We start from the raw sequence: 26,103 nt of genomic DNA on the forward strand, positions 1-26,103 counted from the left end.
TACCCGACCGAATCCCTAATTCCACATCATGCTGCGATCATTCAATAGCGATTCTGTTATTTTATATGAATCTCTTCGACACCACGCCAAAAGAGTATGGCGGCTTTGGAAAAGTTTTGGTTCTAAACGTATTCTTGGGTAAAACAACTCAAGCGACCAAAGCAGAATCCAATCATTGTGAGTCGATGAGACATGAATTTAAATATGTTTTAATACAGGCGGGTGAGTTTTTGGCGGCGATACAATGATGTTTTATGCAGAAGGGATTTAAAGATGAAAAAACGTAATGCAAACAACCAATAAGTAACAATCACAATCTATGGGCTAAGTTCGTGGAAGCCTTTTCAGAAGTATGTTGTTTTATGATGAAAGTTGAGAGCTTTGCTGGAAGATTCCCATGGAAAGGAAAAGTAGCGCAAAATCGTGTGGTTATGTAGTAGCCAATTTGTAAAATGTGGCAACACAATTTAATATTGTTAGGGTAAATATGTCGAATTTCAGACCGTTACAATGATGAATTCAGAACCTCTTATGGTTGATTGAACGTTCTCCAAAACGTTATTATTTATCCATTATTTATTTATGCGCGTTCTTAAATGTTTATTTATTCATATTTATTAGGTGTCATTCGATATGATGCCTGCGTTTTTTCATTATTTGTCTTCTTGGTGATTAACAATTTCGATGTAATGATTGAATTATATAAATGTTTTCCGCAAGCGAATATGTTTTTTTGAAACAAATCTATTTTTTATTTCTTTCTTCGGTGTTATACATGCATTGAAATTGTTGGTAGTGCCTGTATGGAGTGTCGATTCATAATGTTATAATGACATTTATCACATTTTATAGAATTTTAACACATTATTTTCGATACAAGTATATATCCAACTATCTATCAGACATTCTTTTTTTAAATTTTATACGATATATGACATTTTTAAGTTATTTCTTTTTAGTTGAATAAATTCATCTTCAAATTATTGTATATAACGAGTAATGTAGCTTTTATTGCATTATTTTGTTCATATCCTTACTAGAGCATGAAACAAATTTATTTGTTTTGGATTAGCATAATGTTTATATATTTGAATAATTGGTTTTTATTTGCTATTCACATGAAAATATATTCATGCTATTGCATCTGTAAGACCATGTAACTAAATTTAATAAAATAAAAAACAATCAACAAACATGCATTAAGACAGTTAATATGCCAAACAAAATTAAATCCCATAATTTTAAGAAGACCAAATAGATTAAAATGTATTCAAAAATCGAAACATTCTATACAAAGAAATGTTATATTTTTTTACAAAAGCAGTTAGGATAACATCATAAAACTATAAAACAATTGAAAAAGCACACGTTAAAAATGAAATAACTAAGAAACATAATAAAGGTATTTATTGATGGTAGCGATGTGTTGATCCTTGCCGATCGCTCTTAATTGTAAGACAATAATAAAAGCATTTTTCTCATCGATTACGTTGTTAAATAGTAATACATATATTTTCACATTTTCAATCATTTAGATGTTTTGCCTTGAGCTATTCAAATCGCTATGTTTAGCAGAACTTTTAAAATACAAAATGAATGCTCAGAAAAATGATTTGTTCATTAAAATTTTGATCTAAAATAATTTTCCTATCTTAGGATATATTTCAAATATAGGTAATTAATATTCTTTTTTTGTAGCTATAATCAAACATTAAGTAAAAATGAGCATCGCGTAGACTTCAGAAGATATTAAGAACAATATCGAGCTTCAATCGTTTATTCGAATTAATATACGGTTAGTATGTCGTATTTTGAATAATGTTGATCATCTGGAATCATTCACTTCTTGGAGAATGGAATGAAACATAATCTATGAATGATGTTAATGGTTTAATTAGTAACGAAAAAATCATCAATACAAAAATCGCTACAAAATCATTATGCAAATCAAAACGAGTGTTTTTCAAAATTCTCCTAAGAATCAAAGTTCAATCTAAAGTAACACACCCGAAGATATTCGATGAAATTGAACACTTATTCGCAATAAAAAATATAAAAGTATGAAGAATCATGTGCCTAGCAATATTTGCAAGCTACTTCTTTAACATCAACGTATGTTAATAATGTGTGTAATGGAATAATCGAACAACTATTAAATGAAGTTCGAATTAATCAATATATATGTACTCGTCAATACCAGAGAGAACTTATAATATTGTGATTTTTTTTAATATATACATGATCTGAACCAAATAGGTTTTAGTATTGACGGAATCCATATTGCATATTACCATATTGTCTGTCAAACGTTGATTTTGAAGTACGAAAATTTCGTTTGTTTTTCTGTTTAAGTATTTAAGATTGAATTATGCTCATTTTATTATCCATATTATATAAAGGATTGAAAGTAGTACCTTCTTATCAACAAAACAAAATGACAGGATGATTAACATTTTATGGGAGATGGCTGTTTTAAAATATGATTTAATCTGTGCTAACAATATTCCCTCAATTTCAATTTCAAATCGTTATGTGCACGAACATATGTAACGTAAATGAAAAAAATCGATCGTTTGTTGAAAAATGAGAAAAAAATGAATGTTTTTAAAAGCTGACTGATTTTGATGGCGTTGAATTATCGAAGTAATAGATGATACAGAATGATGAGCAACAACAATACGTGTGGGGATAATTTCTATACATCAACACTTCAAGAAATAATTATAAAATAATGTTTGATCTTATGCATTTTGAATCGAAAGTGAGTGTATTGTGAAATTTTAATCTGAAAATATTCCTCGAATGTTTTATGCTTAACATTGGATTCTTACTTTATCTTTTAGTGTAGCAGTTTACCTTATTAAAAACCGGCAACAATTATCAAAACAACATGTATGATTTTGTTCATTCAATCTATCATAAAACAGGATTCAAACTATAGATGAGATTTACTTGAAATTTATTGTGCTGTTGAGTAATAGAATTTCATTGATTTGTTTAGCCGATGGCGTTTATTGGCTTTTGTGTTAGCATTTAATGTTTTGTGCTTTAGTAGTTATACAGTTTTTAAATATTGCACATTCCTGGTAAATCTTTTCAATCAAATTACCAGCAAGCTATCGAAATGAATGAAGTAAAAGCCTACGAAGGTTTTATGAAACAACTTTAAGTCAATAAAAAATATTAATCTTAACGACAAAGATGAATCGATGAACACTTGTCTTACTGAAACGAAGGATCATTTGCTTTATCATTCATGTATTGGATTTTCCACATAGTTCCACTTGTATTTTAATGATAAAGTAAAATATGTACTATTGAGTACAAGTTTTATAAACTTTTCGGTTTTTGTTGGTAACGAATGGAACAATTGATCAAAAGAACGATTGAAAATGAGAGGCACAGTTCTTCTGTAATTATGGCTAAAATGCGTTGGAGAATAAAATGAGGTATTCTAAATTCTTGTTCAAATACTATTTGTTTGAATGTATAATTGGCGCCTCTACTCATTAATTACTAGAGGTTGTTATCATGTAAGCAAGTGCTTGGATTTGTGAACCACTAAACGTTGTTACATTGAATATTGCACTGGTTTATACAAAATTTTAACTTTGTATATGCTCTTTTTACACTTTTTATATATTTTAGATAAATTTATGCTTTCACAATCGAGGAATAATGGTAGCACTAAAAAAAGCAAAATCATTATTTGATTTGAAGTAAAATGTTTTAGAACTAAATAACAGTCTTTGAAGAATCGGAAAACTGAACACCTGTATTCCGGATTGGTTTTTATGTATTTTATTACTGTATTTTCTCGTGTGTGATTTTATATAGGCAAATAATTTTAAATGACATACGAAATTTCACTATTTTTTGTCGCGTTGTTTGCAAAAATTGTTTGCGTTTTTTACTTATTGTTTTATATCTAACTTATTAAAGTTGTTTTGTTTGTTACTCATGGTGCTAATTAATGAAAAGTGTATGGAAATGTATTTTATTTTATAAACTTTGACAAAGAAATGAGAGAAAAAAAAATAAAAAAGATTTTATAGTACAGTCATTTCAGCTCAATTTTAATTAGATCAATTTTTACAAGCGCTTTTGAAGTCCAACTGCTGAAATGCATCATGAAAAGACTCAACAGTTTTGTAGTTTTCTTTTTTTAACAAAATCGGAACGCGCCTGCAAAAGAATGCATAAATGATAAAAAATTGTGACTGAAAAGTGTAAAAAATTGACAACATGCAAACAATGCACGTAAGGAAGCAATAAATACGTTAGTGATAATGAAGTCTATGAAATAGCTACGTGCTTCGCCACATGCTACCATACTACTAACGTGTACTAAGCAGTGGTAAAACATAACGGAACGATGTGCATAAGACCAAGAAGCCGATAGATATGTACGCTCTGTTAATGCAAAATTTCAGGCAGAAATCATACGATTTAATATGATGTGTAGAGGGTGATCATCAAATCAAATAAGCTGATATTACTTCGCAACACCCCCTGGAAAGGACGTTGTTAGGACCAAATAAGTAATCGCAATAAGTTCACCTTAATGTCGATTGCTGCTTGACCAGTTTATCAAGCGAAAAATTTATTCTTTGTCATTTTTGCTTAATTGCGAAGTAATAGGGAGAGGAATCATATTTTGGCCAAAAAAATCTCGAGTAACTTCCCAAATTTGATACCACATAACAATATCAAACATTGACAATGCTTGGATAATCATTATACTGAATGCGGAAGCAAATAAGCAAAAATCAAAATTTGAAGAAAATTACTGAAGCAGTGATGGGAAGTGGAAAAGACAGCAAAAACAACTATTTAATGAAGCAACATTAAAAACAAAAAAAAACAAATGATAGTAGTTTTACAAGGCTTAGCTAAAACCTTTTGAATCGGTTTGTATATTTACATCTGCTCCAATGAGTGTCGCGCATGACGAAGCACAAAACATTGAAGTGTGTTCCATAGCTACTGGTGTTGCCTACATTTGTTAGCAGGAGAAGGTATGATCGAATGGTAGTAACTAAGATTGATAGACTATGCTGAATATGTTATGAAAAGAAAAAAAAAACAAAAATACAAAAAACATTTTATCTGCCCTTTAATTACTCAAGGTATCTAAAACTATACAGGATTGAATCCTGTCCATGCATCATACTTTGGGGCACCAATACGTAACGATCGTTATAACAGTATTTAAACAAAATAATACAAATACAAAAAAATAATACACGAGATACAGCCGTACTCAATACTTTAATACGTCAACACTATTCTTCCTCGACCAAACGGCGCTTTTTAAGAAAATTTGTTTTAATAAAATCGAGCAATTTGAGCTGTTTGCAAACGAATGCAACATATACGCCGGAAAATGAACAGGGAAGACCACAAGGAGCGATCAACTGCATAAGCTTATTTAAACAGAGGGATTCAGTAGCTGGAAATGCAAATAATTCCCCAGGCTTAAATATAAACCGACCCCATCATGACCTCCCGCCACATTAAAAGACAATACAAATAAAACTCATACAGGAAAGTTCGTGCGCAAATAAGACAGTAAAAGCTGGAAAGTAAACAAGCTAATACGGGAAGAGATATCGATCGAGGGTCACATGTATGTGACATACTATGCAAAGGTTCAGACAAATGTGACGAATTTGGATAACGATAAAAGTAATGCAACATCGGTTTCGCCGGGTGGAGGAGATCGCAATCGTAGTAACACAAGATAAAAAATGCATACTTCGTATCAGTTAAAATCGATAATGAAAGCATGCAACAAAATTGGCCGTCACGCTTCTACTTGGCACTGACAGACCATTAAAGCATAGTTGATGATGACCCGAAGGACATGTATTCCCGTCATCACGCATGATGCAAGTCGAATCGACGAGATATGGTTCAGGACATTTTTTCTGAACCTGCTCTGAGATCATTATTCTAAAATGTCGCGTCAGTTGGCCTTTCGGGCATCATTGCGAACATTTATCGATATTGAATGAGCGGAAAAGCAGGATATGCGGAAGAACTGATCAAAATGGACTTTATATTAACGCAAAACAATAACGATATAAACAATAATAACTACTACCGAAAAAAAAACTATTTATTCCCCGGAAAAACAAACCTCTGACGTTGCAGTACCGAACAAATAAACGAAACCCAATAAATCACAGATTTCATCAAATGTTCACGGTTTGATTTGAAATTCTACATCCGATGTAACGTACAAAATATTTCCATTCGATTTCTTAGCCGGAAAAAAGCTGTTGAATACTTCAATAATCGCTTCAATCTCTGCAACCCTTGATTCTTCATCGTTTGATACCGCACCATCCGTTTCATTTCACCTAGAGTAGAGTGTACTCTATATTTATCCCGTATAAAGCCTTGTTTTGTCATTAATGTACAGTACTTTATAAACGCAATAGCCATGTTTTCTTTCAATATATGATATATTTAAAAATCAAATTACTGACTAGAGTTTTACTTTATCTTAAATACTCGTAATTTAATATTTACAAATTCACTGCAGTCGGCATATATGTTTACCTATACAAAACAGTACAAGAGGTAATAAGCTTAAAGATCGTTCTTTTTTCTGTAAAGCCTCCTAACTAATCAAATCAAGACGTATAGTACAACTAGTCCAAATTGCAAAATTTTCCTATTATTATATAATGTACAATGATTTGTACAGAACAGCATTTACAACACTGCTCTTTTCCTTGCTTCTTCTAGCGTCCAATTGTGTGGGACGGTGGCAATTTTTATATTACTATTTATTGTACAATTATTTGTGCAGAGCAGTGTTCAAAAACTCTCTCCTTTCCTGATCTGATATAAACTGGTTGCCAATATGCTATGTGTAGGATTACCTTTGCACTAGCAATTTTGCTTGACAATACGTTTTTTTGCTACGTATTGATAGAGCCCCAGCAAAGAAGAAATGCTACCGATCAATCCAACGTGCCACGTTTCGAAGCGTCCACCCCAAAGCATGCCTTTGGGTAAGGTGCTGCCGGCGTGGATCAGATCCAATGACAATCTTAATATAGATATTGCTTCCATGCGTTGTTTGACAAGTAACATGTGGAATGCCTGGCTAGAAAAAGAGTATATTGGAGCAAGTAATGTCAGTGGGTTGGATTTTTTTACTACGATTTGGTCAATCACCCCATTCATTTCATCACTTACCTGGTTTTGTTTTCCCTTTTATCTATGCATGACTTATGCTGCTCCATCACAGTGAAACTCCTAATGGTTCTGCGGGTGGGATGAAATAGAACGATAAATTAATTACTGGAATTAGGGATTTGTCTAGGTGAACTAGCAGGATTAATCCCCGCATTGATAACATTTGAAGCACAAGAGACTTGATACTGGAATTATCCTTGCCACACGGGTACTTGTGAAAAAAGATACCTTAACAACAACGTAAACGTGACACACCGTGCAGTAGAAAATCCTCGGTAAGCTCTATCGGCTTTACGAAATCAAAGTGAGCTGCAGGTTTGAAACGTGATTTCGATAACGCTTCCAGATATAAACCGTTTTTTGGGTGAAAAAAAAACGTAAAATAATATTACGCCGGCCAATGGTTATGCTTACTTCATCAGGTTGAGATAAATCGATGCCACCCATAGCATTGAATTGATCGTGTCCCATCGAGTTGGATTCTGCACGTCCATCAGGTTATGTTCAATTAGCCAGCAGATTTTATCCACGGGATAATATGCATGGTCGATCAGGTTTGTGATGAACCCAATAAGACCCATCCAGCGGTCCGGCTCCTTGCCACCATAACCGTAGCTCAAGCTATACGCCAGCATTGGCAAATCGTCGAACAGGCGCAGCGTAGCCCGCGTTTGCGACATCTTCGAACTGAATACTGCCAGCTTTTTCGCCAATAACGGATCCGATTTGGCGTATAAGCCGGAAGCTAGCTTGGTGGTGTAGCATAAAGTACGAATAATCTGAAAATTCATAATGAGTGACACTCTTGTTAATATTATGCAACCTTTGCGGAATTCATATTGGATGCAGAAAAGCCATACATGACTTATTTAGCTTTGGAATTCTAGGCCGGTTCTCCTACCTTACTCTCTTTTCGATCCGTCCTCGTCGTATAGAATGACAATATGTATCATCCTACACCTAAGCCCACTGTCTCAGGTCACCCTGCATCAAGTATTCAAAGGAATACATAAAAAATGTGCGACAGTTACTCGAAATCCCTTTAGAAAAAATCTACTAGCAGTAACCCAGGGAAAAACCATCAATGGGCTAAAGATTAATAAGCCAATCGCCACATGCTACATGATGGAAGACCTTTTGGACTAAAAGGTATAAGCTTTGTTCTAAATTTACATCGTTTCATTGTCAATTATTTGAATTAAAAGAATTAATCCAAGGGGTTTAGCTTTGATGTTCAATATATCCAATTTGTCACATTTGGAAGGAGTAAAAATGATAATAAACGATTTTTTTATCAAAACTTACTAAGACACGTCGATCAAGTGACCGCGTGGAAGCTAACAAACAGGTCCTGTATTAAAACCAGAAAATTGAACAAAAACAAACGTCCCATTATCGCGGTATACACAGTACCGTTCGCATACAATCGAATAGGAGAGCGTAAATTCAATCCACTTTTCAGCTAAATTGGCTCAACGCACACCTTTGAGCTTTCTTTGCGAACAAAAGCAGAAACAACCAACGCCTGTTGTTAGGCAGTCTCAGGAGGGTGAAGTGAAAGTTGTTTTCAATATCTGCAGCAACACGTTCGAAACTTTATCCTACGTGGAACTAAGCTATCTACCTGTTCCGCATTTCCTACTTCGTGCACTATGATCACGAACATTTTCGTTTCGCTGCAACAGTATGAAATCAATCTGTACTAACCTTATCCCTGCCGGTATATCCGTCCAGCATTTCACAGATTTCATTCAATAGTTTGCTCATCTTGCGAACGGTGGTAAACTTGCTGGAGAATGAGGATCACACAACTTGCCCGATAAAAAACTCTTAGACTATAGATTCAGTACCAGCACTTTTGTTTCAGCTGTAGACGACAGAATAACTTATCATAAGCGGCAACGAGAATGTAATCTTATCACCTAATACCACGAATTTGCTGAGACGTTTTAAATGATTAAAAATAGGCAAAAATGTGGGCTCGATGGAGCGTGAGGTAGGTGCACTGTTTAGCATTGGAATGAATTGTTGTTATTGTTTTTATTGCGAGACAGTGATGTTGACGAATAAATGCTAAAGGAGTATGTACACTACTAGCGAGATTTCCAGCAGATCGGCTATTATTTAGCCATTAGTCAAACTTTTATGAGATAAGTACCTACTGTTGGTTTCAATATGTTTTTTTATACATATACTAATCTCATCCTTTTGATTAAAGAACACAGAATAATCTATGGAAAATTTGAGCGAGACGTCTCATCATGGGTGAAGTAGCACCTTTACATTGACCGGTGTTGTGGATCTGTCAACTTTAGACTGCTGTTAGTCATGACAGATTACGACCAATACTGAAATGTGCTTTCAGGCGCGCAATTTATTTAAATCAAACTACATAGTAATTGTATCAGATATTTTGACTTTTGCTGTATTTTACAATCAGTAAGCCTTAGGTTGTAATAATTAATGTTTCATGTACAGTATATAACTAAGGGTTGAAATTTAAAATGCAAACATTATATCTCTTTGGAAAAGTTGTTGTACTTTTCAAACATCGACGTACTATATAAATACTTTTTTATCATTGTTAATTTATTTGCAATTCTTTCTTTAGAAATTGTTAATTGCTATCTTATATAAGAAACGTTTTGCAATGAATTTTTCAAATATCTTTAACCTTATTTTTACTTATAATCTAGTCTCTTTGGGATGTAATCGTTTTCATTTGTCATTCTTCAAATTTTGAACAATTTTTTCGTAAACGGCAGTCCTGACGTGATTATTAATTATGAAATCTAGGTGTGTAAATTGTTTGCCACCAACCGCCCTAAGCTCGCGGACATTTGGCAGCAACTTACTAAATCGTCGAACATTTCGCGGATGCACTATCCAATCGTTCATCCCGTAGTAGATATAAATCGGTACATCGGATGCACTAAGGTTGTATGGTGCGTCGGTACATTCCATGCCATCTTTCTGATACGGTTGGAATACACCAGAATGGATGATTTGATTGTAATGCTTCGGTTCTTTCATCGCTGCGCCCGATGGAAAGTGACCCATCAGTGCTTGGACGACAAGCTATAGGTGAGACGATGTAATTAAATGCAAATAAAATTCCTAGAAATGAAATCAAATTCAACTTACCGTATCAACCGATTTTGTATTAGGACCACCCAAATTTTCCAACGTCGTAACACACGGGTTACGTGGAATGAATGGTTGACACATCAACCGAAGCATACCGTTTTGTTGCTCGGACCAGGGGAGCAACTCGACCAAGTTCGTACGTTCACTCGTAGAAATAAGTACCGGTGAGTTGTCGGTCGCCGTTCGCAACAGAGGGCTTCGAACTTTGTCTAATAAAACTGCCGGTGCTAACGCATGGGCCAGACGGATTTTCGCTCTGTACTCAGGCAGACTGCTCGTCATCACAAAGTATGCCGTGGTGCCCTCGGAGTAGCCAATGTAATAAAGCTGACTATGTCTGGGTTTACTCTCGTTCAAAATAAAATCGATCATAGCCGGAACATCATACATGCCCTTTTCGTGCCAAGAGAAGTTCCAGAATGCGACATCATCTGGTGACATCTGGAAATGTCTGCGCGAGTACCGGTTACCGCGGGTATTCCCAAGCCACACGTCATGGCCTGCATCAGCTAGCAGATAGCCTATGGCAGCATCAGGACCGATTAATACCCAATCAGCAGAGCTACCGAGCAAACCGTGCACGATCAACACAGGCAGTAGATTTGGATCTCGACCACCTTTACGCTGCAACTGGTGTACTTCCAGCTCATAGCCGTCGGCGGTGGTCACTGTGTATGCTTTCCCTTGGTATCCGTACTTTTGAATGAGTTCTAGCTAAAAACAATTCCTGCTAGTGATTTAACACACTGGGAATCAACAACCTCCCTACTTACCGTTGTGAGCTGTCCATCTGATTCTTCAATCCTAATATTTGCAATGGCGGGCTTGGTGAGTATCCAAAACAACAAACCTATCACGAAGAGTTGCATTGTCTTATTCATAATCAATTATTAAGGTTTGAAATATATATTCTCTACAATAAAGCTCTGAGCTCACGCAACCGTGTGGTGCTCCGACAACAATAAGAATATCAGCCATTGTGTGTTCTTGACAAAGGCATATTTATCGTTATCGCTCTGTGCATCAGCAAATTGCCAGTATAATTATTTTAAAATTGTGCAATCTGAAGTAATTAACAATTTTATTCGTTGCAAAACGTTTTAGAATGAGATCAAATGAGAATGAGTCGAAAATGGATCTGGGTTTTGACTATATTCGATCGTGTGTTCAAATATATTTCACATTTAGACAAGAAATAAGGAAATGAACAACGTACCGACAGCTTATGATTCTTTTTATTAAGTTGCCATCGTTCCTGAAAAAAATGTGAATTACTTGAATACTGTTGTATTTATTATTTGAACGTTGTTTTGCGTGTTATTATAGTACACGTGTTATATTGTCGAACCGCAGGGTGATCTATGTCAAAAACGCATGGCGTCGGGAAAATTCGCTTTCGGTGTTGTATGAAACCGTTTCAAGTTTCAACGCGTCCTTCTACTTTTTCCTTACCGAATTCTTACAGAATTTGATGATGTAGAACGTGCTTTGAAGTGTTGTTTATTTACTAAACTTGTTTTCAGAACAATCTTTCCTACTTTTTTATTGCAAAATTTACCTAAGCATAACAAATGTGTTAAGTCTGACCTTTAGGAAATGCATAAAAACTACATAATCTACGATCGTACATAGTATTTTTTTATTTGAACAATTATTTTGCAAAACTAATGTAACTTTGAAGGAGTTTGAAAAATTGTCAACCTAAAATATGGTGCTGGATTATTGTTAATTCATGGATTAGAAATGGATAACTCTATTTATTGACAAACATATAGCTTTCTCTGTTCGACTAAATCTTGGGGTCTTAAAATTGTTCACAAATCGAACATCATTTCGCCTGTTGAGCACGGGCATCATTTCGAAGATTGCGTAGTATTCTATTATATACTGCGGGCTTTACGTGTTTACCAATGAAAAAATCAATGTGTGTAAATTTTTTGCCACCGACCGGGCGAATTTCACGTACATTAGGAAGCTCGTTAGCGAATCGACGAACATTTTTCGGATGAACTATCCAGTCGTTCACGCCGTAGTAGATATAAATCGGCACGTCGGACGCACTGATATTATACGCCGTTACAGTGTTCTCCATTCCTTCCTCCTGGTACGGTTGAAATATCCCTGTGTGGATGACCTGATTGTAATGTTTCGGTTCTTTCAACGCTGCTCCAGATGGACAGTGGCCCATCATCGCTTGAACGACTTTCTACGCGTAGGGAGAAAGAATACATTTCAAGACACATCGATCGAATAATCGTTACTATTCTACTGGTACGTACCATGTCCAATGAGTCCTGATTGGGACCAAACGCATTTTCAAACACCAGAGCGCACGGATTCCGTTCAACGAATGGTTGACACACCGACCGAAGGAAGCCGTTTTGCATCTCGGACCACGGGAAAAGCTCAACAAAATTCGAACGTTCCCCCACAAGAATGAGAGACGGTGACGCATTAGCCAACGTTGTTAGAATTGGGCTGCGCATTTCATCTAACAAGACGGCTGGTGCCAATGCATGGGCCAGACGGATTTTGGCTCTGTACTCAGGCAGACTGCTCGTCATCACAAAGTATGCCGTGGTGCCTTCGGAGTAGCCAATGTAATAAAGCTGACTATATCTGGGTTTACTCTCGTTCAGAATAAAATCGATCATAGCCGGAACATCATACATGCCCTTTTCGTGCCAAGAGAAGTTCCAGAATGCGACATCATCCGGTGACATCTGGAAATGTCTGCGCGAGTACCGATTACCGCGGGTATTCCCAAGCCACACGTCATGGCCTGCATCAGCTAGCAGATAGCCGATGGCAGCATCAGGACCGATTAATACCCAATCAGCAGAGCTACCGAGCAAACCGTGGACGATCAACACAGGCAGTAGATTTGGATCTCGACCACCTTTACGCTGCAACCGATGCACTCCCAACTCATAACCGTCGGCGGTGGTCACTGTGTATGCTCGGCCTCGGTATCCATACTTTTGGATCAGTTCGACCTGAAGGTGAGACATGCTTATAGAATAACTTCCAAGAAAAGCAAGAACCTCCCCACTCACCGTCGTAAGCTCGCCATCGGCTTCCTCAATGTTGAACTTTCCAATGGTGGGTTTAGAGAGAATCCCAATCAATAAACCGATGGCAAATGGATGCATGCCGCTATAGGATATACAAATCTATAATGCAACTCCACGTTAGCGCAAGTTTGTGAGCTATTTCGGTGACTGTTGTACCATTAAAAACTGATCGTCATTCATCAAAGAAGTTGTCAGTGTAAGCTACTAACGCATCAATAATTACCTCATAATATTGTTTTATCGTTGTATATAATAGACATCTAAGAGATAAGAATCATTAGTTGCTACAAATGAATTCGTTTTCAGCATTCAATTGGTTTAATTTATCGGCAAAATTTTCTTTTACTTTTAGTGCTATGTCAGTTGGGACATAATGCATTTATAATATCCTGTTATCTGATCCTCTTAAAAGATGTGTATTTGATTTCGTGATGGATTTAGTTTTCCATATGTTTTAATAATCGACGTGGAATGAATTATTTAGTTTATTTGCGTATACATTACAATTTTTAATAAAAATAAATATAAACTAAGCAAGCTTAATAATGGCGCAACTCATAAGGTTGGATGTGACCAAACAAGTAACTAGAACGATACTTACGTTGCGAATTTTTTTTACGCTTCTCATACTGTCATAGTATAGGAAAATCATATCTCGTGGAAGCTTTTAGCTTTTTAATGGCTACTTTATAATCTATAATTATCAAATTTTTCATTGTTTATAAGCTATTTGTATCCGACTTCCGGTGGTTCGGCTTTTCGCTCCGCCTGATCTGATTAATATCATCCAGTATCTTGTCGTACACGAGTGAACGCACTCGTTTCGCTATCATAAAGTCCAAATGGTTGAAGTTCCGATCCTCAACGACGTTCACAGACACCAGAGCGGGCAGCTCTTCCGCCAATCTAATGACATTACGTGGATCGATGATCCAATCGTTCAGGGCGTAAAACATTACGATCGGAGTAGTAATCGCAGTCAGATTGTATGCTGGAGGCTCTTCTCGCCCGTAAACAGCGAGATTTTGCTCTTTTCCTTGGTACGCAAGTTGCTGGAAGCTTCCAGCACGACATAACTGGGACAAATGTAGTAGCTGTTTGCTAGAGGCCCCGGAAGGGTTGTGACCAGCAATAACGTGCTGCGCAAGCTAAGGATAAAAATAAACGAACGAAACGAAATAAACATTCGTTACGGTGAAGAGCTGAACACGTTGTCCTTACCTTATCAGTGCCATTGGGATTAGGACCTACGAGCTGTTCGACGAACAGGCTACATATACTCCTCGGAACACAAGCCGGGCAGATCGCTTTTTGCAGCACATATTGATCAGGGTTGTGGGGCAACACCTGCACCACTCCGGCGCTGTCCAGGAATTTTTTGATAGCTGGCGCATTTTCCGCAAGCCACCGGAAGATCGGACTTCGGATGTGCCGAGCGTACACGGCCGGGGAGAGTGCGTACATGCGCACTATCTTTTCGTTATACTCCGGTCGAGTGGCAGTCAACACGAAGAACACGGTCGTACCCTGCGAGTGGCCGATGTAATGGAGACGCCTCGCTGTGGTCACCTGCAAGATGTAGTCTATCACCGCCGGCAGATCGTAGTAACCCATCTCATGCCAGGAATAGTTCCAATACTCCGGTGAGTCGGTGCTGAAGCGAGTGTGTCGACGTGAGTATCGATTTCCGCGCATGTCCACTAACCATACATCGTGGCCTTCATCAGCTAGCAGATAAGCAAGGCTGTTGTTTGGGCCCGCAATCAGAAAGTCGGCCGAGCTTGCGAACATTCCGTGCACGAGCAGCAGTGGCATTGAGTGTTCAGTTTGTTCTGTTGAAGCTGCGATTCTCGTCAGCGCCAGTACATATCCGTCTTCGGAGGTGACTTCGTGTCGTTCCAACGGATATCCGTACTTCTGGATTAACTCCGGCTTTGGTAAATTCAATTTAGTGAAAAGAACACGGTTATTTTTGGTATCAGAACACAGCTTTGCTAACTTACTGTTCAGTAAAAAATACGTAACTTATAGTAAAATCTACTGAATATTTTGAGCATGTTGAAGATAAAAAGTTCTTAAAGCATTAAATTTAAGAAAAAAACATTCCAAATACGATTTTCTGATCAGTGTTCTCAATACTTATTCGATTAAGCGGATGAAATTATATGTCCACTATAACTGCAAACTGAATTTGCTCAAGAAGAGCAGCCTATTAGCCATCCTAAGTTAATAACGAAACATTCATTATCCACTATTATAATCTACGCCAAACATTTGTTGATCGTACACTATGTCCACTTTTAGTACGCCACTTCTACACTCCCAGAAGATACACTTACTGTTTCCAGCATACCGTCCTCCTCGTCGATGGAAAACACACTTTCATAACCACCGACGGCACACCACGTACCGGCCACCGTTGTTGATGTTGCCATCGCATAAACAACCAAACACCACCCAACTAAGGTGCGAATGTTCCACCGGTTCTCGCCTTGCTGGAAGCGGTAGGTGTCGAAAACATATCCACCACGGTATACGGTCATCTCTGCACTGGTGACGAACTTTCGGTTGCGCTTTCTTGAGGTTGCGAGCCTTCCAACAGTTGCACTTGATGTGGTTGCACCGCCCGCTGCTTGTAGTCGTACATGGTCAAGGTGAACAAGCGGCAGATCAGTTGATCAGTTGTCCTTTGCCTTGACTCTAAGTAGATTTTTCTTACTCGGTGACGTTGTCACTTCACTTGCCTTGTTCCGCATGAGTGCATGAGCAGAGCAAGACGCCGGTCGGTGCAGTTACAACGCGGCCATTGGATTAATTCCAGTAGTGCCTTGCTGAATAAATACGCCAATTTATTTATTTACACTTTCAGTTTTATAGCATACCCTTTTGTTACAGAACCGAATGGTGGGTGACGGAAAATTGGCACATCCTTGGTACACCTCTATTCGCTGTGGCTAGCAATTTTTAACTTTAGTTTGTAAAAAATTTTAATGATTTTTTAATCTCAGCTTTGTTTTAAGAATATGCTTGCAAAGAATGCTAGATCGGAGATTATCGTATAGTAACGTATTAAATACAGTAGAAAGTAAGTTTTTATCTATCAATTGTACCTATATTATGAAATCATTCCTCAAATAATGCTAGTATTCTTACAAAAGTTATAGCTGTTGATCGCATATCTTGCACATGTCTACCCCAGCTACCTAGCCACAACTCCTACGTGCGTAAAATCATGCATTTCTATCACAGTGCAACTCCCCTAGCTCAGACCTACGGTACATGTTCTATATGTGTTCTCCGTACTCCAGCTTAGAAGTTACGGTGTAGAATACCTGGAACCTCTCTCCTTTAGATTGCGCAATTGTGCTCGTTTTTTTTTGCTTCACACATTATCAGATATTAATTCAACATCCCGGAGCATCATCACGGATCTCAACCGCGCACGTCACTACCGATCACGATTATTGCCCACTTACTACTCGGTGCGCTTGTGCAATTTTCCCCCAATTCCTACGACAGTTTCCCAGCCCCGGCAAGCGATAGCGGAAGGAAAATCATACACAGTGATGCTCAGAGTGAGCTGAAAGCGGCTAACAGCCAAGCAAACAAATAATGAAGCTGATGAGCGCCGACAATGCCACCAAGATCTTTATCGCAGCTAGTATCGCCGTGTGAATGCAAATAAGCGTGCGAGCGCCTTACCGCCAATGTGCGGCATCAGATCAATTCGCGAACCCGCGAACCAGCGATGATTACCTAATCACTGCAATTTCCAGGTGGCGCGGTTGCACTACTGACAGCAAAAGGAAGTAGCTAGCGACGGGTCAGAAGGGGGAGTTTTCACTGAACGGTCGATTACAGGTCAGCGCAATTTCAACGGGCGTCTTAGGTGTTGTTGCTTTTTTTTTTTTGCTGTTACGAACGGCAATTCTAACGCGAACGGATGCTTCAATGTGATTACTCCGATCTCCCGATGATGGATGCTTATAGCATTATTTCGAAATGAATCGCCACTCGAATAGCTCCGGTGAAATGCAAATAGTTCCTTGATTTATCTTCAATTCTGTTGCGATGCCATTAAACTGATGAGTGTATGGTAATATGGGCTTCACAATCATGAACTATGCTTATTACACAAGTTCCTACTTTTTTAATGATCGTACAAACTAGTATACCGACCATTACGTTTCTGAAACGACAAATGATACTGTTTTATACGTGGTTTCATAATGTTTTGTAAGATCCACCAAAGCTTACCTTTGATCATGCATTTAACCTAGTTGTTTTGGTTTCTAACTTCCACTGCATCATGCGCGGCCAGTTTTCGATTGGATACGTTCCCGTCGGTCAAGATCACCCAGTATACGCTCGTACACCATGGGACGCGCATTTTTGGCCATCGTGAAATCGAGATGATTGAAGTTCTCGTCCTCCACCAGGTGCATCGTTGGCAGAACCGGCAACTGTCGAGCGAATCGCATCACGTCCCGCGGATCGATCAACCAGTCGTTGAGCGCGTAAAAGATCGTCACCGGTGCCGTGACCGCGGTCAGATTGTACGCCGGTGGCTTCCAGTGGCTGTACCGCTCGGTGTTGTTTCGCCGACCGTAATCGTACTGCCGGAACTGTCCCGAACGATGCAGCTGAGCGTAGTGTAGCAGCTGTTTGACGGATGCACCGGCCGGATCATGTCCGGTCAGAATCTGCATCGCGATCTAGAATACGGAGGGTTCGGAAAATACGTTATCACGTGAATTCGGCATACGGCGCTACGACACTTACCATATCCACCATTTTCGGATTCGGACCAACGGTCATGCTGATGACCTGCATGCAGACGTTGTCGTGATCGCTGATCGGGCAAAGAAGTCGCGAAAGCTCGTACTGCCGGTCTCCGTGAGGCAGGAACTGCTGTACTCCGAGCGCGTCGAGCAGCTCCTTGATTTGAAGCACGTGGTCGAGCATCCAACGCACTGCCGGACTTCGAACACGCCTGACATTTACCGCCGGCGAGAGAGCGTACATATGTGCGATCTTGTCGTTGTACTCAGGCCTACTGGCGGCCATCACAAAAAACACGGTAGTACCCTGCGAGTGGCCGATGTAGTGTAACTGTTGAGTACCGGAACGCCGCAGGATATAGTCGATCACAGCCGGCAGATCGTAGTAGCCCATCTCGTGCCAGGTGAAGTCCCAGTATTCGGGCGAGTCAGTGCTGAGTCGGGTGTGCCGTTGTGAGTATCGATTTCCACGCATATCCGCGAACCAAACGTCGTGGCCCTGGTCAGCCAGCAGGTAGGCGAGGCTGTTGTTTGGTCCGATGATCAGAAAATCGGCCGAACTGGCAAGCAACCCGTGCACCAGCAGGATAGGCAACCGATGGCGCTGCTTCCTGGGAGGAATCCTCGTGAGGGCTATTATGTAACCGTCAGCACTCGTTGCCTCGTGGCTCTCGACTGGATAGCCATACTTAGCGATCAACTCCGGCTGAAAACGAACCAACACTATGCATCACTTTCACTGTTTGTGGTTTTCTTTTAAAATATCATCTCCTCGTGGAAGATTGATTTTATTTTTTTTTCAGATCTCACCGTACGCAGGGCGCCGTCTTCGACATTGATCGCAAAATAGCTGCCGATATCGTTCGTGTCCTCCGGTTGGGCTTGCACCAAGAGCAACCCCAACGACAACAGTACAACGAGACGCATAGAAATAAGGGTGCTGATCGCGCACGAACGTTCTAAGTCGAGTGCCATTTTACTACTGTGCCATCGGAAGGAGAACCGCTTCGTGCGGTGTGCAACAAACTGCATCCGATACCCACGTTATCATCGAAAACCGCGTGATCGGAGTTCTCACGCGCCTGTGTGAGGTTCTAGTACGATGCACGAGGGAGTTTCTCATGAACCCGGAACATTACGTGCGCTCAATACACTCGAAGGATAATGTGAGTGTACCAGGCAGATTACGGAATGAATTTCTGGAAAAGTTCAATTATTCTTTTCTTCCACATTGCTTAGCTACATTACTGAAAAAGGTACTACCTTTTGAATAATGTTCACTGCATTTTACCTTCGGCGTTCCAAGCGTGGTGATGCTGCAGGGCAACACATTACAGTCCGCGATGAGACGCGCCCGGTGAGTCGTGTAGTGGCATACCATTAAGTAACCCTCGCGTCATCGATATGTTCAAAAGCTCCTTCATCAGTAGAAGCGAGACGATGCTAAGGTTAGCGAGGCTTTCACTTGCCGCTGGATCGAAACGCAAAACGTGCGCGTTGGCAGATGCCAAGGTGAACGTACGAGCCCTGCGGATCGGGTATTGCTCCTTGCCAGACATCAGGAACCCGATCCAAACGAGATGACCGTGTTGTTGTTGGGGTTTGACCTCGAAATTTTCATGATCACCTTACTTGGGACGTCACGCCAGCTACGTCATGAAGCTACAACGCAACAAACAGAAAGGTGCGTATGTTTTGCTATAAAAACAGATATTACTATGCAACTGTAAACGGGAAAATCAATTTTGTTACAATTCAAATAATTTTTCAATCTCCATTCATATAATAACGATCACAAAACGTGATTCACCTATTTGAGCTTTGGTGAAAAGCTTTCGAGCAGTTTCGCCCCATTGGCCATCTGATTCGTGCAAAAGCAGATTCTAAAGCTCGCGATGAACTAAGCTTAGTAACATCACTTAAGCCAGGCATAGTATACGTATTTTTTTTCTTATAAAATCCTATTCATCTCATATTTTTGTTAGAGTGTTAACATACAATTTGATATATAGTTTGATTAAATCGTGATTTAAATTTGGACCATTGATCGAGAAGTTCGATCCTAAAACAATCGTTAAAATGCATGTATTATTCCATTTGATTTAATTTTTTTTTATAATTTTTGATATCTGTAATCAATTAACTAACACATGCCTTCATCTCACATGTGCTGTAAATAGGAGCATTTTTGTTTGATTTTATGCTCCAAATACTTTTTCTTCAATTTCTTTCACATATTTGAAGCATCGTTGATCAAATTATGAAATTTAATTTTTATACAATAGTTTATTAACCATTTAAGTATGTACATATATTACATCAGTAACGTAGAATATAAGCAAAGTTTTACAAAACCTACGAGCCATACTTATTTGCAAACAGTCTTGTTTTGCGGGCTGCATGCGAAAATAGTTTGGTATTTTGCCTTGAAAATATGTAAAAATCAACGTTTAAATATAGTGAACCAACGCCTCTGCTCAGAGGGTCGTCCTCAGCACCCGTCGCGATCAACGTCCAGACGTACCGGTTTCCTAAACTTACACGAACTAGGATCCTCTCTATCGATACCGTTCCGGCACCGATAAGATTTACGCATCGGCGGCCTTGCGATTCGCCCAGCTTCTCGGCACAGGTGCCTTTAATCCTCTCACCAGCGGTATTCGCTCGTTCACAAGTCACAACCAGTGGATGGCGTTTGACGGCTTCCGACAACAGAGGCTTAGCTTTTCGGCGAAGTTTAAGGCCGCCAGTTAGGGCAGCCAGCCGCTGTGACCCTTCCAGAAGCGGGATATTATTAATCAACGAAATTAACAGACGTCTTTTTCCGTAACGGTTATTAATCATCCCCAAGCACGTTAGGTGGGCCCAATTGATGGGCGCAATTTTGCAGGCGCACGTGGAGGCGTGCCGACGATTTACACGGATCTCAATGGGTGATGATTAGCGGCAATGAATGGGCAGTAATGAGATGGCAGTGCAACCAATTAGCCGGATGCACGATACCGCACGATAAGCCCCGGGCAAAACCTCCCGGGAGCTTGAAATCAGAATGGCGCATCCCGGAAGCAGGTACCACCGCAGCCACCTAGCGGTGAAAACTCGAACGACGGCGTTGCTGCGACTTCCATCAGTGCCTGCCGATCGTATCGGTCCAGTTGGTGGAGCAGATGAGCGTTCAGAAGCCGGGCGGCATTCTTCGCCAGAATGAAGTCACTGTGGGTAAAGCGCCCATCGGCGATCCGGTAGACTCCGGCCAGATTGGGCACTTCGTCGGCTAACTGCAGTGCGTCGCGGAAGTTAACGACGTGATCGTTCATGCCGTAGTACACCACGACAGGCACTGTGGCCCGAGTCAGGTTGTAAAGCGGAGCTGGACTCCCAGTGGAGTACCGAGCGAATCGAGCCGTCCGGATGATCTGTGAGAAGTGGTGCAGTTGGCGTAAGGACGCACCGGCCGGAAAATGTCCCAGGAAAACTCGAACCATCTTCTGCAGGCGTGAAATAGACCGAGAGACTCATGAGACGAACCAAGGATACCGGAACTGCGATGGAATGTACTTACGTCGTCTACCTGGGATGGGTTTTTACCGGCTACGTCGTACAGAAGCTCCCGACAAGCGGTCACATTAGCGTTCCTGCAGATAAGCTGCACGAGTGGTGCCAGGAAGCGTTGATTCGGCAGGATCTCATGCCGACCAGCCGCGTCCACGGCTGCTACAAGCGGATCAGCCAACCGGACAAACGTTCGCACGAGTCGACCCTCAAGCCGGTACATGTAAACGGATGGCGAGAGGGCCTGCATGTCGATCAGTTTGGCGTTGTATTCTGGTCTCTCGGACAGCAGCACGAACAACACCATCGTTCCCTGGGAAAAACCGACGTAGTGTACCCGCGGTTGGCCAGTAACAGCTAGCACGTGATCGATCATGGCCGGGACGTCGTACAAGCCGATCTCATGCCAACTGAAACTCCAGTAGCGTGCTGATCGGTCCGGACGTAATCGGATGTGCCGGCGAGAGTAGCGTGTGCCACGGGCGTTTCCCAACCAAACGTCGTATCCGGCATCGACCAGAAGGTAGGCGAGAGCACGTCCTGGTCCCATCAGGACCCAATCGGCACAACTGCTGAGCAGGGAGTGCATCAGGAATACCGGTGCGGCTCGATACGGGCGCTGTCCTGGGTGATCAGACGTGGCTCGTCGACCTGGGATACGGTACAGATCGAGCAAGTAGCCGTCTTCCGTTTGCACCTCGTGCATCTCGATCTCGTAGCCGTACTTCCACACGAGCTGAGGCTGGGAAAACGAAACAAAGCGAGATTGGAACAGTGCTTAGGCGTATACCTTTGGGAATACGGTACGAAAGGCACACATGGTACGAATATATGGTCTAAATTTGCAGCGTATTATGCGAATAACTTCAAGTAAATTTTCTGCTCGGTTGATTCACAAGGAAGTGGTTACAGAGCACGATCATCGTTCACCTTCACTCCGTAACCAGCAATAAATATGATTTAACTTCATTATCATTTAATTTTGTGTGTAATTTTGCAGCATAAATCATCAAGGCAATATCGAATCCTGATCGACGAACGATGGGTCCTTTTGCAGCTCGTGTACGCTAGAATAGCTAGAAGATCGAACAACGGTACGCAATCGATCAGTGGTGCAACGGAATTTTATCTCTCTGCTAGCTCCAAGAGTGGTATCCCTTTTCCCATCACAGGTAAGCTTGTTCGATTTTCCATCACAGCACTTTCTCCTATCGTAACAGTTCTGAGTTTATCACAACCCTCGTTCTCTCGCTTTTCACACAGGATCAGGCATTGGATCTACACGCTATCTACACTTACAACCGTAAGGATCGCGTCCTCTTCCTCGATCCGAAATGGTGGATCCGTTTGCTCGTGCTGCTGATGCTGCTGATAATGATAATAATGTGCGGACACGGACGCGAACGTCGACAACACCACCGACAGCAGTAGAAGTACCCAGGACCGACCCATCTTCGAGCTACTGGCGCAGTGAAATGACAACGATCGTACCAGAACACGATCCTTTCGCTACCGCACGCGCAATAGAACTAACCGTTGGTCGAATCGAGCTCGAACGCTACCGGTACGGGGCGCATGCTAATGCATGCTACCCAACAATAATTGCCATCCTGTCGCGAACCAACCGCACGTTCGCGCACACACAATAGCCGGCCATCGCGAGCCACCCCGCTACAATGGCGGAACATTGGCTCCCCACCCCAATGAGGACGACTTTTTCGAGCGACGTCATTGTGAGCGTGAAAAGGTACCAATACCGGTGATCGTATCACATCCAGTGGTGCGTAGCAGATCATATTCTGCCAGGATGTGAAGATCATACAGCGCTAGGACAGGGGAGATTGGGGAAGGGCTGCTAAACTGTTTCGCATTCTCGAACAAGAACCCTACGCCCTAAGCTTGGTGAGGATTGTAATAATAATAATCAAAAGTGTCATAATCTTTCACGCCATGAAACGTAGCACGTACAGGAGCTACTGCCCTTAACCTTGCGTTGATTTAATTTGCGATCATTTAACCCTCTAATGATAGGAATTACGTTCCGAAAGGGTAGGATTAAAGTTTTCCCACCTTAAAAAAACAGTTCAGGACGAGACACAACATTCCAGCTCGTTAGGTCAAGGTTGGCATCGAGTGTAAAGAGAGAATGCGAAAAAATAGACAGAAACCCTAAAGTGACGCGATCATGTCGTGATATAGCTTGAACGTGTGATCATCAAAGCATAGCGAACACCGACCGGCACCTGTAAAAGGCTTCCGTTCACGAAACCGTTCAGCTCAATTCCATCCAGCCGGTCCGTTCTCCTCGCGGCACTATCACGGTCGTTGTCCGCCAAGATGGTGTCAAGATAAAACCGATCGGCGGGAAAAAGGAAACATGAATCGTTTGCGCAACACAAAATGTGATGTGTATTTTGATTAATAATTCGATTATTGTGCAAATCAACACCCGGACCCGACTATGCCCGCCTAAAAGGCTGCCTTGACAGCTCGTCACGATCGTATTAGAGCTTAATTTGTGCTATACGGAAATCGACGAATTTTTACCCGCCCCACGAGAAACCGGTCGCCGGAGATATCGGAGTGGGAGATCATATTTGCGTACTTTTGCAATATACGGGTGGCCAGGGTGGATTGCTTAAGAACCGCCCCAAGAAGAGCCCAATTATTGCCTCCGATTTCCGGCTAATGAGTTTGGTAAAGACAAACCCCCGCGTTGCAGTAGCTATTGATTGGTAACATGGGTCTTTATCGCGTTGCAGCGACCTCCGAAGAGGTTTCGCGCTGGCGCCGTGCCGGCTTTACGGATTATCCCCTTGAGAGCACACGACACTCGTAGAGAGACATTAGGCAGAGAGACATGAGTGTGAGCGAGAGCGAGAAAACGAGCTAGTGATCGGAATGCGAAAACAAGGCACCGAGAGGTGGTTTGATTAGGCAGCTGACTAAGCAGAGAGGGACGCGGATTCGCGGAACCCAGGTGACCTTAATTAGCGTGCTTGGGTAGTCCCAGGTCGGGCTCGCCACTTTGATTATAGGTCACTCGTAGGGTCCGCTAGTGATCGAATCAGCCCAAGCCCACCCTTAGCCAATGCACCGGTCAGGCGTGTTAGAGAAGGACCAGGCGTCCCTTTCGCGGAGATGATGGCGTCACGTGCGTTTTTCTTTCGCGGCAGACCCCCAAGACGTGAAACGAGCCCGCAAAATCGAAGGCACGAGATTTGAGGCAATAATTGAAATGGGAAATTATCACCCAAACCCCCACCCGTACCGAACCGGCCGTTGGATCAGCACGCGATGCTTATTTACGTGAGCCCAAGCGTGGCTGTGTGTGTCCAGGGGGGTTTGATCATACGGCCACGCTATGTTACTCCAACCTGCCCACCACCGGTCGACCGCGGGTCTATTATTGATGGAGTTGGCTTAAAAAATCAATCATCTACTTTCAGCGCTCAATTATCCTTTTAGGCAGCCCTCTGCCCCCGGTGCTGGTGCCGGTGTTAGCACGCAGGATGGATCGAAGGACGGTCCGGACGGACCGGAGGTCGTGCCCTCGCCGGGGAACACTTACAGTGCAGATAAGCCGTGGGGCTACGCGTTCCAAAAGACGGACCATTTCCGACGTTCATCGAGAGCGCGTGGTTAGTTTCTCTCTTCGGTTCCGGTTTCGGTGGCAATCCGCAAGTGCCACTGCCAGATCACGGTCCGCGGTTGAGGAAGGGTTCAAGAGGGGTCCAGCGTTGCCATTAGCATATTTTGGCGTGACTCGAGCACTGCTGGAGCTCAGGCGCTAATGATAGGGATATTTTCGGTTGGTAATGACTAGTTTTTTAGTTTTACTACCGCATAGCAGGGAGATTTTGTGAGCATCGCTTCCATAATAGAATAAAAAAAAGTTCCTCGTACATTGTAAAACGTGATTCGTGGGGATGTATACCCGTAGCAGGGGTGATAACGCGTCTCTTAATTACCCAAACCACGTTCAAACGAGTTGGCAAATTGAATTATCAATCCTTTCTAATGACTGTTCAACACGTTTGGGTCACTCGAACGGTCCGAACGGTGGTGGTGTCCGAAAAATTTGCTCATTTGAAGGGTAAAGGTCAGTCGAAGGCCGAACAAGGACGGCTGGGTTCCTGCGGACTGGGAACCTGCTACCACTCCAAGGCTCGCTGTAATTGATCAACCTTTTTGTAATAAATTACTAATCCATCTAATAAATGGCGTTACTTTTTCCGCGTCCAGATGCGAAGCGTAATTCGATGTTTTTATTTAGCATTTAGAGAAAGAACTAAGCACACTTTTGTATAATAAACCAAAAATCCTCATAATAAACT

General features: G+C 41.3%; 4 protein-coding genes across 4 annotated transcripts; all 4 read right to left on the reverse strand.

The window, feature by feature from the left end:
* Nucleotides 1–6,550: 6,550 nt before the first annotated feature.
* LOC128731980 (peroxisomal membrane protein 11C) lies at nt 6,551–9,145 on the reverse strand. Its single transcript, XM_053825139.1, has 4 exons — nt 8,920–9,145; nt 7,627–7,991; nt 7,213–7,281; nt 6,551–7,120 (listed from the first exon to the last, which is right to left on the reverse strand). Exons 1-4 carry the CDS (start codon nt 8,977–8,979, stop codon nt 6,901–6,903), a joined length of 714 nt encoding a protein of 237 aa, XP_053681114.1. The 5' UTR covers nt 8,980–9,145; the 3' UTR covers nt 6,551–6,900.
* Nucleotides 9,146–12,187: 3,042 nt separating this feature from the next.
* Nucleotides 12,188–13,370, reverse strand: LOC128725210 (lipase 1-like). Its single transcript, XM_053818972.1, has 2 exons — nt 12,639–13,370; nt 12,188–12,565 (listed from the first exon to the last, which is right to left on the reverse strand). The coding sequence occupies exons 1-2, from the start codon at nt 13,368–13,370 to the stop codon at nt 12,188–12,190; spliced, it is 1,110 nt and encodes a 369-aa protein (XP_053674947.1).
* A 782-nt stretch (nt 13,371–14,152) lies between these two features.
* On the reverse strand, nt 14,153–15,820 carry LOC128725315 (lipase 1-like). The gene is made up of 3 exons (XM_053819086.1): nt 15,773–15,820; nt 14,655–15,365; nt 14,153–14,581 (listed from the first exon to the last, which is right to left on the reverse strand). The coding sequence occupies exons 1-3, from the start codon at nt 15,782–15,784 to the stop codon at nt 14,153–14,155; spliced, it is 1,152 nt and encodes a 383-aa protein (XP_053675061.1). The 5' UTR covers nt 15,785–15,820.
* A 1,920-nt stretch (nt 15,821–17,740) lies between these two features.
* LOC128725421 (uncharacterized) lies at nt 17,741–23,218 on the reverse strand. Its single transcript, XM_053819199.1, has 6 exons — nt 23,066–23,218; nt 21,777–22,508; nt 21,288–21,702; nt 19,025–19,095; nt 18,216–18,920; nt 17,741–18,148 (listed from the first exon to the last, which is right to left on the reverse strand). The coding sequence occupies exons 1-6, from the start codon at nt 23,216–23,218 to the stop codon at nt 17,741–17,743; spliced, it is 2,484 nt and encodes an 827-aa protein (XP_053675174.1).
* Nucleotides 23,219–26,103: the final 2,885 nt, after the last annotated feature.

This window comes from Anopheles nili, chromosome 2 (genome assembly GCF_943737925.1).
Source record: "Anopheles nili chromosome 2, idAnoNiliSN_F5_01, whole genome shotgun sequence".
NCBI lineage: Eukaryota > Metazoa > Arthropoda > Insecta > Diptera > Culicidae > Anopheles > Anopheles nili.

Coding starts and splice junctions, on each gene's coding strand:
- LOC128725421 (XM_053819199.1), bottom strand. CDS start 23,218: ATGGGTCGGTCCTGGGTACTTCTACTGCTGTCGGTGGTGTTGTCGACG. Junction 19,096..21,287: donor ACCGCTAGGTGGCTGCGGTG/GTACCTGCTTCC, acceptor TCTTGGTGCAAG/CCCAACCGGAGGACACGAAC. Junction 18,149..18,215: donor ATCCGAAAATGGTGGATATG/GTAAGTGTCGTA, acceptor TCCGTATTCTAG/ATCGCGATGCAGATTCTGAC.
- LOC128731980 (XM_053825139.1), bottom strand. CDS start 8,979: ATGAGCAAACTATTGAATGAAATCTGTGAAATGCTGGACGGATATACC. Junction 7,992..8,919: donor GATATACCGGCAGGGATAAG/GTTAGTACAGAT, acceptor ATGAATTTTCAG/ATTATTCGTACTTTATGCTA. Junction 7,121..7,212: donor AAAAGGGAAAACAAAACCAG/GTAAGTGATGAA, acceptor CTCTTTTTCTAG/CCAGGCATTCCACATGTTAC.
- LOC128725315 (XM_053819086.1), bottom strand. Junction 14,582..14,654: donor ATCCCAATGGCACTGATAAG/GTAAGGACAACG, acceptor TTTTATCCTTAG/CTTGCGCAGCACGTTATTGC.
- LOC128725210 (XM_053818972.1), bottom strand. CDS start 13,370: ATGTCTCACCTTCAGGTCGAACTGATCCAAAAGTATGGATACCGAGGC. Junction 12,566..12,638: donor ATCAGGACTCATTGGACATG/GTACGTACCAGT, acceptor CCCTACGCGTAG/AAAGTCGTTCAAGCGATGAT.